The sequence below is a fragment of the Phoca vitulina genome, unplaced genomic scaffold, assembly GCF_004348235.1.
Source record: "Phoca vitulina isolate PV1807 unplaced genomic scaffold, GSC_HSeal_1.0 scaffold12, whole genome shotgun sequence".
In the NCBI taxonomy this organism is placed as follows: Eukaryota; Metazoa; Chordata; class Mammalia; order Carnivora; family Phocidae; genus Phoca; species Phoca vitulina.
Genome location: NW_022589715.1, coordinates 13,044,829 through 13,061,137, shown reverse-complemented (window position 1 = coordinate 13,061,137; position 16,309 = coordinate 13,044,829). Strand labels below are relative to the sequence as shown.

The following is a 16,309-nucleotide window of genomic DNA, read 5'->3' as shown; positions in this document are numbered from 1 at the left end:
CAAGTCTTCCCAGCTGAAGTCAGATAAAGTGACACATTCTGCCTTCTTGTTTCATCTCTCATACTGTAAACTGATGTGCTTTTTGAGGTCTCTTTAGTGCTGAATTTTTGTGCTTTTTTTTGTTGGTGGTTTCACTATACCAAATGTAGTGCTGAAGTGCTATCTAGTGTTCCTAAGTGCAAGAAGGCCATGATGTGTCTTAGGGAGGAAATACATATGTTAGATAAGTTTCATTCAGCTGTGAGTTACAGTGCTGTTGGCTGTGATTTCCAGATTAATAATGCAGTGGGATAAAATAATGTGTCTTCCACAGAAACACACTTAAAACATGATTGTATATAGGTTGGTTGATGAAACTGACCAAGAGGCTCAAAGGAACCTAACCCTATCTTTCCACTAGGAACAGTGGTTCGCTATTCATTTGTGGTAATTTAGTGAAACATAATTATCATGAATAATGAGAATTGAGAGCACATGCATGTTTCCACTTAGCTTGCAAAACTCCCACCCTTCATAACATTTAGGCTCTTGGGTCTTGGTTATATGTGATTATTTTCTTTATGAAAATATTAGGAGAGAGGGAAAGAACACACAGATTATCTCTAGTTTACTCCCTTAGGAGTAATGTTGGTCATATAATAACATTCGTCTTCTAGATGTCATTTATGAAACTTAATCTCCTTTACCCACTTGGATTTGGTGACCTGACATGTTTCTGTGGACTGTACAAAAATTAAAGTCACTTATTTGTTAAAAGGCAGTTTAGGGCCCATGGTCATTGCCATTGATGTGCCTGTATTGGAAAACCCAAAGCACTGGCTTTCTCCCTACTTAAGTCTCATTTTCGTATCGTGGAAGTAAGTGAAAACAAAGTCCACATTCTGAACCTTCTTTTATTTATTTATTTATTTATTATTTATTTATTTATTTTTTAAATTTTATTTATTTATTTGAGAGAGAGAATGAGATAGAGAGAGCATGAGAGGGGGGAGGGTCAGAGGGAGAAGCAGGCTCCCCGTTCAGCAGGGAGCCCGATGCGGGACTCGATCCCGGGGACTCCAGGATCATGACCTGAGCCGAAGGCAGCCGCTTAACCAACTGAGCCACCCAGGCGCCCCCTGAACCTTCTTTTAATGTTTAAGTAAATAGAACAAAGAAGGGGTTTTTGCTTGTTAATTTCAGATGCCGGTTACCTTCGTCATGTCAAGTAGGCATGTTGATATTTTTCCTGCCTTAAAAGGAAGAATGACTTGCTCTTAAGGACCAAGGAAGATACAGGAGGGGCTTTGGATACCTTGCTTTACTTAGTGATAGAGTAGTTTTTACTTCTCAGCATTGTTTTCTGGACAGTTCTGCTTTACATCTTTTGTGTGTCCAAGCTTTTCAGTCAAAGTAGAACTTGTAGAAACAAAGTAGGAACTTTTGTTTCTTGAGATTGGAAATGCAAGGTCTAGATCAGTTAGTTTTTATTTGTTCTCAGTGAGATGCACTGTGGCTATCAGTATGAATATTAATATTAATTGAGGGAGATTATGATGTGTGCTCTTGACTTTTACTGATGATAATAGTGGCCAAAGTTCAGTGCTCGGGGCATTCTCTTATAGATATGATTATATTAGGCTTCTACTGTATGAAACTATGTTGAGGACTGTGATTACTGTAGTAGAATGCTTGTCCTAAATAATGCACAGAGAACCTGAAAATCATTTGGCATATATAGAAGTTGGATTTGAAGCTTAAGGTCTGTTTTTTGGATTGAATTTGACTTATCCACGTGTGGGTAAGAAAAAAGACAAAATACCCAGGTCAACTGTCTGGCATTCAAACTCTCCTAGGCAGAGTAGAATTTTTCTACCTTGTTTTAAGAGCCATTTGTGGCTTTCCCCATTAATGTGCTATTTATCTTTTAGTAGGAATTGGAGCACACATTTACATTATTTTGAAATTGCAGCAGCATGAAGAAATAAAAAGCCCCCACACATGGCCCATTCTGATAATTAATGTTGAGCTCTTCTGAAGACCCTGGATTAAGTCTAATGTTATTTGGCTTAAGAAATGCATTTTTCCAGCATGGCCTCTCTGAAAGACTAGTTATTCCCAGTGGGAGAGATGGATGAACTATTTTTGGCTACTATGTATCCATTTCACAGTGTCCGAAAAGCATGAAGGCCTGATATTAGAAGGGCTTCTGTGCTTTTAAGTTTGTGTTTGGCAGGTTATTCCTATTGACAGTTTCTGTATATGTTTATCGTAACTTAGTGTGCACACAAAGCCAAAAGACTATGGAATAGTGCCCAAAATGGAGCTGCTGCCAAGAATTGAGTGTTTCAAAACTGGCTTGCTGAAAACTTAGGCTGTTCATTCAGATTGTGTCCCTCCCCATCCCCCCTTTACCATTTGTAAACAAGAATGCATTTGGAATTCAGTTAGGTTAAATCAGTCTATGTGAAGTGATTTGTTAAAAACAGTTTCGATGAATTGACACTACATATCTATGTGCTTCTATGTGTGTGTGTTTTGCCCCTGGGAATTCCCATGGGTTGACCAGCTTCTTTGTTTCCTTATTATATTTCCCATAGTCAAAGTTGTGTCATATTTAAAATTATGCTTTGAGCCACTCTTAGTATTTGTCATGCTCTTAGCTTGGGGTGACTTCACTTTAGTCTCCCCTATATGTGTGATTATTTAATGGATTCCTACTATTTGACCTATTAAGTTCATTGGAGTTGCAGTGGTTTGGTGCCATCAAATGGCTAATGACAGTACTTTGACATTAAGCTGGTTGAAATGTCCACTGGAGTTTAAACAGCTCTTATTTGTTACTTTAAAATGTAATGCTCTTCCATTTTTCAGGATGTAAACAATCTTCGACTTTCCCTTATGGATAATCAGAATGTCAGTAAAGAATTTCAAGCTTTGATTGTGAAACATTTGGATGAAAGCCATCTTTTACAAGGTATGTAGCTTATTTTTTGGTGACAGTTCATGAGTTGACCAATGATTAGCTTGTAAGAAGGTACATTTTAGTCCTCACTCATTCTCTCATGATGAGATTTCTAATTTTTTAGAGATTTCCTTTTGCTTTCCTCATGCAGCTAGATGATTGAAGGACTTTATATATTCTGAAGCCTCTGAAATTTGGAAAGCTCAGGGCTTATGTGAAAACTAGTAAGGTAAATATTAAAAAAGCTCAGCTGTATTTTGACATGGAATTTGATATGTTTGAAATTTCAGTCTTAAAAAATGCGGTGAAACATGAATTTGATAATCCTGATCCTCCAGTATATTACTGAGTTTCCTGGTCAGTTCCACAGTCCTAAGGATTTTAGAAGACTTACCAGTTCTGTTGGGGTTCCTGAATCTGGATCCGCTAAAACTGCACAGGACAGTGAGTTAGGGCTCAATGAGTTATCTGGTACTACTTGGTCTTATACAAACGCTGGAATAAATATATTGGTTTTTTTTTATTCCATTTTCCTATTAATCTACCTAAAAGTTTAAAATAAAAAGCTTAAATTTTCTCCTGGCTTTGCTGAAATGTCATCTTCTCATGTTTATAGCAGTATCTTTTAATGTTTACTTTTGCTTACTGCTTTTTTTAAAGACTTGAGAAAATATTATCCTGGATGATGGTATGTTGGGAAATAATGCAAATTGCTCTAAGGATTTTTTTTTTTCCAGGTGACAAAAACCTAGTTGGTTCAGAAGTAAAAATTTATAGCTTGGATCCATCTACTCAGTGGTTTTCTGCAACCATTGTAAATGGAAACCCAGCATCAAAAACTCTGCAAGTCAACTGTGAGGAGGTAAAAGATGATGCTAATTGCATGTAAGATAACTTGACAGAGGAAGATAATTCTAAAAAGGAATTATAATATCTTATAGGAGCTAAACAGCTTTATTATCTTTATATTAAAATATTAGAGCAGAAAAATAAATAGAACTATTGTTTTTAAAAGAAATTATTTGTAAGAAGCTTCTGCTGTATGTTAACAGAGCTAATTTCTGGTATGTTTCTGAGCATTTTTAAGTTTTCTAGTATCTTTGTTTTATTTAGATTCCAGCACTGAAAATTGTTGATCCGTCACTGATTCATGTTGAAGTTGTACATGATAACTTTGTGACGTGTGGTAAGATATATTATTTGATTAAAGCCTTTGTTCTCCTTCCTATCTTTCCTCTTTCTCCTTTTCATGTTAAGAGAAACAGGGAAGCCAACCTACCTATTTTTAAATATTTTAGGTAATTCTACAAGAATTGGAGCTGTAAAACGCAAGTCTTCTGAGAATAATGGAAGCCTAGTTTCCAAACAAGCAAAATCTTGCTCTGAGGTAACCTGACTTATGTTTGTCACTTATGTGAAAGTTTCCTTAATTCTAACGGTGCGTGGCCAGCTTGTTAGTGGTTATTAAGCTCTCTTCTCTACTATTCTGTGCTGTCTTGTCTGCTCTTCTTTGCTAGTTCCAGATCTTGGCCATAATTTCTACACTCAAGCAGATGGAGATAATATAAGTTTCTGGTTAACTATTTTTTTTGTGTAAAACATGTTTTATTTTTTGATATTTGCTGAAAATTCTCAATAGATTTGACAATTTCACCCATAAGGAGTGTTTTTGAGGGTAAACTAGTTGTGTGTATCAAGCTGGAAGAAAGCCTGGCATGAGAGGAGGGGAAGAACCTTAGAAATCTGAGTAGGTATTGAAATGGGACTCCCCTTCCTCAGTAATAGAGAGGTTTGATTGATAATTTATGATTGGTTAAACAAACATACTAGTTTTTTAAGGGAAGTGGTTAGTTTACCATTACTAATTTCTGTCTAGGACAGTATAGTTTGGTATGAATGCCACTGTGAGTTCAAGTACTGGATTTAATTCTATTCTGAATTGGTTAGGATTTAGATCAAGAAACTTAAGGCTGTTTCTCCTTTTAGGTGAGTTGAATCCTTAGGACCTATTACAATACAAATAACTTTTTTACAACTTAGGTATCCAGATGCATTTGTGTTACCATGACAGAAACACCTTTATGATGCTCTGCTCCAGGCTGGAGTTTAGAATTTTAAAATTGACCAAGTTCGTGTTAAGATTGTTGACAGCACTTTAGAGGGAACTTTGGGGTTTGTGGGAGTAAGGCAAGGAGAAATGGTATGGGAGTGGGGCAGAGTCAGTTAATGAACCTAGGGCTCTGGATTGGGGCAGACTGGACTACAACATCAGCTAGAACCAAGGTAAGCACTGTGCTACACAAATATATAAGAATCTAACTGGCTAAGATGATTGGCTTTCCTGAGTCTTAAGCCTGTGTATAGGCAACAGGAACTTTGACACTTGACCAAAAACTTTGTAAAGCAAGATATATCTCTCTCTTCCTTCCAAGTCTGTAGGCCTCACCTCAGGTTGTTCAGGAAAGAACGAAGAGGTTATTATTGGAAATTAATATTACTACTTTCATTTTTACCTTAAAGTTTACAAGGGAGAAGTAATGTAGTAGGGACTGTAAAGTGAGGATGTCAAGCAAGTGATTCTTGTATCTCGGAGTTAAACTCACAGAGGATATTTTCAAGTACTCCACAGTATCAGAAGCTGAGAAAGAAACAGAGTAGAATAATAACTTGTTAGTTTTCAACATTGGATAAATTGTTGGCAATCTAGGGTAGAGGTAATAAAGGCCAGTTTGGAGATGTTAATTGGGGGTAGCCTGTCATGGAGAATGCATCAGTGTAAATAGTTGGTGAGATGAAAAGGAGCACCACATGATGTGTTGAGGAGGGGGCTAGAGAATAGGAAATGGCATCCGGATGGATCACTGAAGAATCATCCTGGGGTACAGCCTGGACTGGGGTCAGGGAAACTCCTATGGAAGAAGGTGCCAGTTCTTCACAGTGACAAGTGTATCAGTGATGGGACACATAATTGAGCAAGTAAATGTATAGCCTTCAAGGAGGCATGTGTAAATTGTGGTAATATATACGTACATAAGTGATCCTCCCTGCCTGACTCGTACTCTTCAAGGGCAGGGAGCATGTCTTTTTGATCTCTGTCAGCATTTTGTCCAGCTCAGTAGCTTTGTGTGCTACTGAACTGATTATTGGGTACCGTACAGGCTATTTTTGAAAAAAGCCTAAACTTTGGCTAGGAGATAAGTTCCCATAACCTATTTGAGCTTAATTTCTGCATCTAAAATGAGAAACTAAATTTGATGTTTTAAAAATGTGTGTTTGAGCTCTTAAACTCTGTAGTAGTCAAATTTTCATTCTAAAGGAAATTGGGATGGTAGATTTGGCTGGAGGTGGGTATTGGCATTTTTAGAAATTCTTTTTGTTATGGTTACTGTAAAGGTTATTCCCCTTTATATTTTACTTACTTGTCAAATAAAGATTCTCACCTTAAAAAAATGTTACTCTCATTTTAAAATTTTTAGTTAACCCAGAAGAACAAAAGAAACATCACTTATAATTATACTTCTCACAGACTCTCACTGTTCACATTTTGGAATACCTGCCCTCCTCCTGTCTTTTTTTGTTTTTGTTTTTTTCATGTATAATCATGGAGGCCTTTTAAAAAAACAAACTAAAAACCAAACTGTTTTATAGCCTCCTTGATTCCTTTCCAGTATGTTGTGAATATTCTTCCGTATCAGTAAATATTCTTTTTTTATCCTGGGTGGTTCTTGTAATCAGGCAAATTTTGGAAACACTGGCTGGGGCTAGATTCAGAGAGCTAGACAGGTTAAAGGAAGAGGTGGGGAAAGAAAGTTCATTTAAATATGGGAGGGAAAGGTGAGTACGGTGACATGCTTGGCACACACCTCACTGTTAGCACTTCCCAGACATGTTGGACTGGCATGGAGTTTACTTTTAGGGTCTTTGGAAGACAGGTGTTTGGGACTAGGTAGTCAAGACTCTTGATTGCCTTGGTGAATACTTTTGCGTAGAATCAACCTGTTTGCCAGTAACGTCTGGTTCCTTGAAGGTCTTCTCTGCCTAGCAGACTATTCCTCAGAGTTAGGACATTGCTTGGTTAATTGAGAGAGTCTGCTGAGTAGTGTGAGCCAGCAGTGTCCTTTTTAGAATACCGTCATACACTCAATTATATTATCTCCGTCTGCTGGCAGGGAGGAACTATTGCCATGACTGGTATAGAAGACCTTCAGGGAAAACTCTTCAGGTAAGAAGAAACCTTGACCCTTGTCAAGTCAGAGGCCAGGGCAGCGGTGTGCACGTGAAGATGGGTTTTGGAATTGGAGCCCTATCCCTGTTGAGCTAACCCTTAGAAATTTCTAGAGTGATATATTTCATTCCTAAAAGGAAAAGCATCCTGAGTTATGCTGTTTGTAACACATGGTGACCGTACTGAGAAAATTTTTGTATTTCTCTGCTTTGAGTCCGCTAATCTATATGCCAGGCACTGTGGCAGAGCACAGCCCTATAAAAAGTATGCTTCATTATTCTCATTTTACAGTCGAGGAAACTGAACTCAGAGAGCTTAAATACTGTGCTAGGAAGTGTCAGAGACCAGATTCCAACCAAGGTCTGCTCAGTGCTCTTAACCACTGTGCTGGTGTTACCACTCCTCTCCAAATCTTTTCCTTGGTGTGGTGAGTCACCATTGTAAAAACAGCAGATTCCTACTTCCTTTCCTCTGTCCTTCCATCCGTCTTTCCAACGAATATTTATTGAATATGAAATATATGCTAGACACATTAGTGAACATTACTGCCTGGCTCTTGAGGGTAACTCATAGGACTAACATAGCTATTTTGAAATAACTGAGTGCTAACAGCATTCATTCATTCATGTATTCCACCAGTCTTATTTGAGCATCTGCTATGTGCCTTGCTTTATAAGGTTTAACAGTGGACACAAGAGTAGGGTCTGCCCAAAGGAGTGTGCAATTCATTGTGAGGAGACTGATAATAAAAAAGTAATTTATAAAGCGTAAGTACAGTATCCTAGTGCGATGACAGTTATAAACATAGTAATATGATAAAGAGTAAGGGGGTGCCTTGTGGGGCACTGCTTTGGAAAGAGTAATCAGAGATTCTGAGGAGGTGACAATAGAGCAGATTTTTTTTTTTTTTAAAGATTTATTTATTTGACAGAGACAGCTAGAGCGGGGACACAAGCAGGGGGAGCAGGAGAGGGAGAAGCAAGCTTCCCTCCAAGCAGGGAGCCCAATGCGAGGCTCAATCCCAGGACCCTGGGATCATGACCTGAGCCGAAGGCAGATGCTTAACTACTGAGCCACCCAGGTGCCCCAATAGAGCAGATTTGAAGAGTGAAGGGATAGAACTAGCCAGCCACATGAAAACTATCCAGAGAGGGAATAACAAGTACAAAGGTGCAGGCAAGAAAAAGTTTAGACCATCTGAAGACCTGAAAGGAAGCCGATGTAGTGGAAGCTCTGTCAACAAGTAGAATAACACGAGTGGAGAGGGTTGGTGACCAGATCACATAGAATTCTTGTAGGCAGTGAAGTGCCATGATCTGATTGATTGATATATATATATAAATTTTTTTTTTTTAAGATTTTATTTATTTATTTGACAGAGAGCATAAGCAGGGGGAGTGGCAGGCAGAGGGAGAGGGAGAAGCAGGTTCTCCGCTGAGCAGGGAGCCTGATGTGGGACTCGATACCAGGACCCTAGGATCATGACCTGAGCTAAAGGCAGACGCTTAACCAACTGAGCCCCTTAGGTGCCCTGATTGATTTATGTTTTATCAAGATTGCTCTGTGGTAGAATAAAATTGAGTAGGAGGCAGAACATTTAGGCAAAAAATGGAAGTCAGGCCAGTTAGGAGACACCTGATAGTCTAGGGGGAAATTGGTGGTAGTGGTGGCATGGAAAGAAGGCTAGATTCCATAAATACTTTATTTTTTATTTATTGATTTATTTTTAATATTTATTTGTCAGAAAGAGAGAGAGAGTGAGAGGGAGCACAAGCAGGGAGCCCGATGTGGGACTTGATCCCAGGACCCTGGGATCATGACCTGAGCTGAAGGCAGATGCTTAACTGACTGAGCCACCTAGGCGTCCCTCCATAAATATTTTAGAAATAGAGGCAGGACTTACTGGTTCATTGATTGGATATAGGAGATGAGATGAAGGGGTTTTTGACTACAGCACAGTGGCTTTCATGGAGAAAAAAAATTTATTCAATCAAAATTTCTTAAGTGAGTTACTCTCAGGAAAGTAATTTAAGAAAAGGTAATGTATGTATTAGTGCATCAATTCTATACAATTCGGAACAAGGAAGGATGATGCTTGGTGAAAGTGAGCCTCGAGTAAGCATTTTGAAATGATTTGGCAATTCAACTTTGGGAGGGTAATTGTCTTATAGGTGATTACCAGAATTCTAAAACAGAGTCAAAAAGGACTTTAGGACTAAACTTCTCTAATTACCTCAGCTTAAGGATTAAGAAACTGAGTGCCAGAAAGCTGAAGTTGACCATCCCAAGGATATTCTTAGAATAACCAAAGTCTCCCCCTCAAAAAAATTTTTCTGGGGAACACTAGGTTAATATTTAACCAAAATTGAGTTGACTAAAATAATACACAATCTGATAGTTTTGTATTTTAAAATAGTTTGAAGATATGCCAAAACTTTGATAGTGATTAAGTAAATTCTTATTTTTCAGATATTTCTGTTTAGCATACATTAGGCACTCTTTTCAAGGCTGCCAGAGTTAAATGTCTGAGAAAAAGATTCATGAATGGACTACATGTAAATACACTCAGAATTGTGAAGTTTTAAAAACTTGCTAAGTTTTAAGGTCAGGTTCTACCTCAAATTTTAGAAACTAATTCCTAGAGGATGAAGAAACTTTGAAGATTCTTCAAGTGTAGATTTGGTAGTAAGATAAATGTAAAGGTCATTGTGTGTAAAGGTCATTGTGGAATGAAAGAGTTGCAACTGGGAAGGGCACGGGACTTGAAATATAAGTGTGTACAAAGAGGCTGGTGAAAAGGGGGAATGATTTCCCCTTGTTTAGCCGGACACTGCCCATGTGGAGTTGAGTTTAATCCCTTCCTTCTTTTTCCCTGATGGGAAGTTTACTTTTGTGGAAAGTGTAAATTGGGAAGAAGTGGGGTCCATTATTTATATTTTTGTGAAGATAAAACTACCTGAAAAGAGAACGTGTCCCAACTCCCATAGGCTTGTCATGACTTGATATTTTTTGTAGCTTGGGGTGGCCTTCGTGACTTGAAGAGCCATATAAGAGCAAGAACCGTGTTCTCAACCTTTATTGCGTTGTAAAGACTTCTCTTGGTACCCAGTAGGTATCACTGCCTACAGGAGTCCTACGTGGTCTGGTCTCCTGCCAGCCAATGCAGTGAGTGTGTGGTAGGCACTCAAGTAATGCTAAACTGAATGCGTGTGAAGCTGCTACCATCTGAAGACCGTCGTTGAAAACTCACTTTTGTGCATTGCATTATTAAAGTAATTGCGACATGCCTGCATTTTCCTGACATAATGATTCACAGGTCTGTAAAAGATCAACTGGTGATCTTTTATAGGAAGACTCAAATTTTGTGAAAAGCTGGCGTGATTTATTTAACAGCCTTTGGATAGAAGTCCTTAATTTTGTGATTTATCACTTGTTTTACTGTCCTGTTCTTTTTATTTGGAAATGGTATTGTGCTTATTTAGTACTAAACCAAGCAAATAAATTTGAATCTTGCTAGGGCTTCATAATTGCCCAACTAGGAACTTTCCTTTTAATAGCTGTTGGTTTGGTGTCTTCTAGGCGTCTCCCAGTATGTGTCCTGTACAGTCTGTCCCCACAGCAGTGTTTAAGGAGATCCTGCTCGGCTGTACTGCGGCAACCCCACCTAGTAAGGACCCACGGCAGCAGAGCACCCCCCAGGCTGCCAACTCGCCACCTAATCTTGGGGCAAAAATTCCTCAAGGGTAAGTAAAGCTGTTAAAGGTGTTCATTTGTAATAGGAGGAAAAATGATTTTAGCCATGGTTCATCGTGTGTGAGCTTATCTTTGCTCAAGTGGCAAGAATTAACCTGCATTTGGTGTTTCATAGAGAGAGTGTTAGTATAGCTGTGTTTGGTGTAATGACCAGCCATTCATCACATCTCAGGTTGTCCAGGGAGGTTTTTCATTAGAGTTTTCAAATTGGTCACTTGCCTTCAGAGGTAAAAAGGGTGATAGGCATACAGAACAATGTGGAAAACATTTAAAAAAATGAAGGAGATGTGAGAAAAGAGCAACTTTCTTGACTTGATAAAGTGAGAAGAGTCCATTGAAATACTATAGATAGTTGTAGAATAAATGTCTGCTTTAAGGAAAAGGGAGCATGTTGGTTGTATGTAGAAGACTGAGGTCAATGGGAGTGTGGAGAACCCAGAGACATGGTGATAGTGAGTGGTTCTTATCAGCCCAGATCTCAACTATAGGTGAGAAACGTGGCTGCGGAGAAAATAAGTCATGGAAATGAGGATGCAGTAGCCGTAGGAGGAACAGGTTGCTAATTTGTAGGTGAAGAAAATGAGTAAGAAATGTGAAGTGTAACCAGAGATTTAAAGTGGCTACAAGGTTACAGAGACAAGACTTTTAAGGGAAGGCTCTCTCTTAGAAGAGGTGGTGGCCTGTGCAGGCAGTTGATAAAAGCTTAAGATACAGGTCAGAGAGACAGTGGTATAGAAAGGTGGGCTTGGGGCGCCTGGGTGGCTCAGTCGGTTAAGCATCTGCCTTTGGCTCAGGTGATGATCCTGGAGTCCCGGGATCGAGCCCCACATTGGGCTCCCTGCTCAGTGGGGAGTCTGCTTCTCCTTCTGCCCTTCCCCCTGCTCATGCCCCCTCTCCCTCTCTCTCTTTCTCAAATAAATAAATAAAATCTTAAAAAAAAGGTGGGTTTGGAAGAGCGCTGCAATAAGAGGGGAGAGTGGCTGAGCACATTGGGAAGAAAGTGGGCTGTCTGAGATGAGCTTGGAAGGTGGCCACAGAGCAGTTAGACGGAAGGAGGAGCAATCTTCAGAGTAGAAGGAGGGAATAATAAGAAGTACAGTGTTACCCAAGTCTAATGTGAGTATTTAAATGAAGAAATTCTTAGGATGCCCTAGCTGGATCAGTCGGTGGGGTATGTGATTCTTGATCTCAGGATTGTTAGTTCAAGCCCCAAGTTGGGCATAGAGCTTACTTAAAAAAAGTTGTTTTTTTCTTCTCAAGGATGAAATCCCTTATTAGAGACATGGAAAGAAAAGTTTAATAGGAAAAAAGGACTTTGTGTTTTGCTGGGGAAGCAACTTTAGGATGAATTTCAGAGAAACAAAAGTTCTTTAAGGATACCGCCTTTTAGGGTAGAGGATGGGAGATCATTCTATGAACAAGCAAGTAATCAATTGGCTCTTCAGTTGCTTTGGGTCCTGATCACTAACCAGACAAGAATGGAATTACCCAGTGTCAGGGCTGGTTCCATGTTGTTCCATGTAGCCGGACCGGGTTTCGTGCTGCTGGTGGTTTTGGTTCCATATGATACCCAGTTTATTTTGAGGGAAAGCTAAGGTTCATTATGCTGTAATGTATAGAACTAACTTGAAGTAGTGAAGGATTTATAAGAACATACAGATAGGATTTAGGGTTGTATTTTCCTGAGTGTTTAAGATGTTTTTGCAGAGCCATTGACTGATTATTTTTAACTCCAGCTCACAGAAACCTATCCTACGTTCTCTCATAACATAAGCATTTTTTTGTCTTTCATACTGGTTGCCTTAGGGTATCAAACAATTGTTTTTGAAAGGTAGAGGAGAGGTAGAAGAGACCTAGATGCTAGTTTTTCATTTCTTTGTTTCAGATGTCATAAACAGATTTTACCAGAAGAACTTTCTTCCTGTCTCAATACAAAGCCTGAAATACTGAGAACAAAACCAGACGTTGTCTGCAAAGTAGGATTGCTGTCTTCAAAGTTCTCTCAGATTGGAACGGGAGACTTAAAACCCTTTAGTGAACCAAAAGGTAGCTGTACCCAGCTGAAGACCAACACTGATAAGGAAAACAAATTGGAATCTGTTTCTCAATCATCGACTGGCCTTCCTAGGGAGTGCTTACCTACAAAGCCTTCTACAGCAGAACTGGAAATTGCCAGTACTCCTGAACTGCAGAAGCACCTAGAATATGCACCTTCTACATCTGATGTCCTTTCAAATAAGCCAGAAGAGAAAGTAGGTGTCAATAGTAATAGCCCTAATAGTTGTGTGGAAAAGAAGATAGAACCTTCAACTTTAGGATGCCAGTCACAGAATTTGAAGGAATCTTCAGTAAAAATAGATAATGAAAGCTGTTGTACAAGAAGCAACAATAAAATCCAGAATGGTGAGTGTTTGTACATGTCTTTATTGGTAGAAGGTAAGAGATGGTAGTGGGTACATATATATTTTCTTACCTTATGAGAAAATAATATGAAAATGACTCTAGAAAAGTTCATACGGGGCACCTGGGTGGCTCAGTTGGTTAAGCAGCCAACTCTTGATTTCCGCACAGGTCATGATCTTGGGGTCCTGGGATTGAGTCCCATGTTGGGCTCCTTGCTCAGTGGGGAGTCTGCTTGAGGATTCTCTCTCTCCCCCCCCCCCTCCCCCCCCCCCCCCTTCCTCTCCCCCCCCTTCCTCTCCCCCCCCTTCCTCTCCCCCCCTTCCTCTCCCCTGCCCCTCCCCTGGCTTGCGCACACTTGCGTGTGTGCACGCACTTTCATAAATAAATCTTTAAAAAAAAAAGGAAAAGAAAAATTCCATACAATTGGAAAAATTCAAAGGAGAAAGTAACATCCCAAAATCTCCTCAGAAATGATTACCGTTAATATCTTGGTGTACCTAGTCCCACGTATGTTAGAAGTACAGACAAACTATTACACAAATGGGTTTATACCAACAGTTTTATCCTGTGAATTAGTGTAGGTGTCTATCAACATTTTAAAGGCTGCAAGGATTCCATTATGTATGCATTTATCAGATGACTTAATTGGTTCCTATTAGATGGGTAATTAGGTGGTTCCCAGTTTCTGGTTGTAAGCAGATAATTTTGAAACAAAATGTAAAGTAATCTGATGATTATTTCATCTTCAGCTTATCACTGATTTTTGTGTGATGGGTGGCTCAGTTGGTTAAGCATCCAACTCTTGATTTCGGCCCAGGTCATGATCTCAGGGTTGTGAGATCGCTCTCCGTTCAGGCTCTGCGCTGGGCATGGAGCCTGCCTGGGATTCTCCCTCTCCCTCTGCCCTTCCCCACTCCCATTCCCTCCCTCACTCTAAAAAAAAAAAAAAAAAAAAAAGAGATGGAAGAGATGATTGATACTTTGTGCTCACGCAAGTAGTTCAGAGCTGCAATTTTCTTTTTCTTTTCTTTTTTTTTTTTAAAGACAGAATTATACCACCACCTCTAGATAAAAGGACTTTTGGTTAAAGATTTTAACGACAGGGCGCCTGGGTGGCTCAGTTGGTTAAGCGACTGCCTTCGGCTCAGGTCGTGATCCTGGAGTCCCAGGATCGAGTCCCACATCGGGCTCCCTGCTCAGCAGGGAGTCTGCTTCTCCCTCTGACCCTCCTCCCTCTCATGCTCTCTGTCTCTCATTCTCTCTCTCGCAAATAAATAAGATCTTAAAAAAAAAAAAAATTAAAAAAAAAAAGATTTTAACGACAGACTGAAACACCAGGCAGAGTTTCTTTGCCTAAGGGGAAGTCCTACTGCATTCACAATTTAAAAACTGTGTACAAGCATACCTCATTGTATTGTGTTTTGCTTTATTGCACTTTGCAGATAACTGCATTTTTTTTTTTGACAGATTGAAGGTTTGTGGTATCCCTGTGTCAAGCAAGTCTCTTGACACCATTTTCCCAACAATATTTGCTCACTTGTAGTCTCTATGTGACGTTTTGGTAATTCTTGTGATATTTCAAGCCCTTTCATTATCATTATATTATGGTGACCTTTATGTTACTGTTGTAATTATTTTGGGGCGCCACAGACCGCACCCATCTAAAATGACTTAGTTGGTAAATGTTGCATTGTTCTGACTGTTCCACCAACCAGCCATTTCCTCATCTCTCTCCCTCTCCTCCGGCCTGCGTATTCCCTGAGACACAAAAATACTGAAATTAGGCCAGGTAATAACCCCACAGTGGCTTCTAAGTGTTCACGTGAAAGGAAGAGTTGCACGTCTCTCACTTTGAATCAAAAGCTAGAAATGATTAGGCTTAGTGAGGAAGGCATGTTGAAAGCCAAGATAAAGCTAGGCCTGTCACGCCAGACAGTTAGCCAAGCTGTGAATCCAAAATAAAAATTCTGGAAGGAAATTAAAGAGTACTACTCCAGTGAACACGTGAATGATAAGAAAGTGGAACAACCTTACTGCTGATACGGAGACAGTTTTAGCAGTCTGGATGGCAGAGCAAACCAGCTCCAACATCCTTAAGCCAAAGCCTAGCCCAGAGCAAGGCCATTACTTTCTTCAATTCTATGAAGGCTGAGAGGTGTGAGGAAGCTGCAGAAAAGTTTGAAGCTATCAGAGGTCGGTTCATGAGGCTTAAGGAAAGAAGCACCTCCATAACATAATAGTGCAAGGTGAAGCAGTGAGTGATGGAGAAGCTGCAGCAGGTTAGCCAAAGATCTAGCTCAGATTATTCATGAAGGTGGCTACACTACACGACAGATTGGAGGAAGATGCCAGCTCAGACTTTCATAGCTAGGGAGGAGAAATCAGTGCCTGGCTTCAAAGCTTCAAAGAACAGGCTGATTCTCTTATTAGGGGCTAATGCAGCTGGTGACTTTAAGGTGAAGCCGTGCTCATTTACCATTCTGAAAACCGTAAGGCCTTTAGGTTATGCTAAATCCACGCTGCCTGTGCTCCATAAATAGAACAACAAAGCCTGGATGATAGCACATTTGCTTATAACATGGTTTACTGACTATTTTAAGCCCACTGTTGAGGCCTACTGCTCAGAAAAAAAAAATGCCTTTCAAAATATTACTGCTCACTGACAATGTACCTCTCCACCCAAGAACTCTGATGGAGATGCACAAGATTAATGTTTTCATGTCAGCTAACAGCACCCATTCTGCAGCCCATGGATCAAGGAATAATTTTGACTTTCAAATCTTACACGTTTTGTAAGACTATAGCTACCATAGATAATGTTTTTTCAGTGGATCCAGGCTATTGCACACTTAATAGATTTGCAATATAGTATAAATACAATGTTTACATGCATTGGGAAACCAAATATTCATTTAATTTGCTTTACTGTGATACTCGCTTTATTGAGGTGGTCTGGAACCACACACCTGCTGTGTCCCCAAGGT

General features: G+C 39.6%; 1 protein-coding gene across 1 annotated transcript in view; it reads left to right on the top strand.

Moving 5' to 3' along the window:
- Nucleotides 1–16,309, top strand: part of KDM3A (lysine demethylase 3A) — a 53,706-nt gene that overhangs the window by 9,269 nt on the left and 28,128 nt on the right. Inside the window, exons 5-10 of the mRNA XM_032410515.1 lie at nucleotides 2,854–2,956; nucleotides 3,682–3,806; nucleotides 4,058–4,130; nucleotides 4,243–4,331; nucleotides 10,749–10,912; nucleotides 12,808–13,325. Of these exons, the coding sequence (XP_032266406.1) occupies nucleotides 2,854–2,956; nucleotides 3,682–3,806; nucleotides 4,058–4,130; nucleotides 4,243–4,331; nucleotides 10,749–10,912; nucleotides 12,808–13,325 (1,072 nt within the window). The remainder of the gene's footprint in view (nucleotides 1–2,853; nucleotides 2,957–3,681; nucleotides 3,807–4,057; nucleotides 4,131–4,242; nucleotides 4,332–10,748; nucleotides 10,913–12,807; nucleotides 13,326–16,309) is intronic.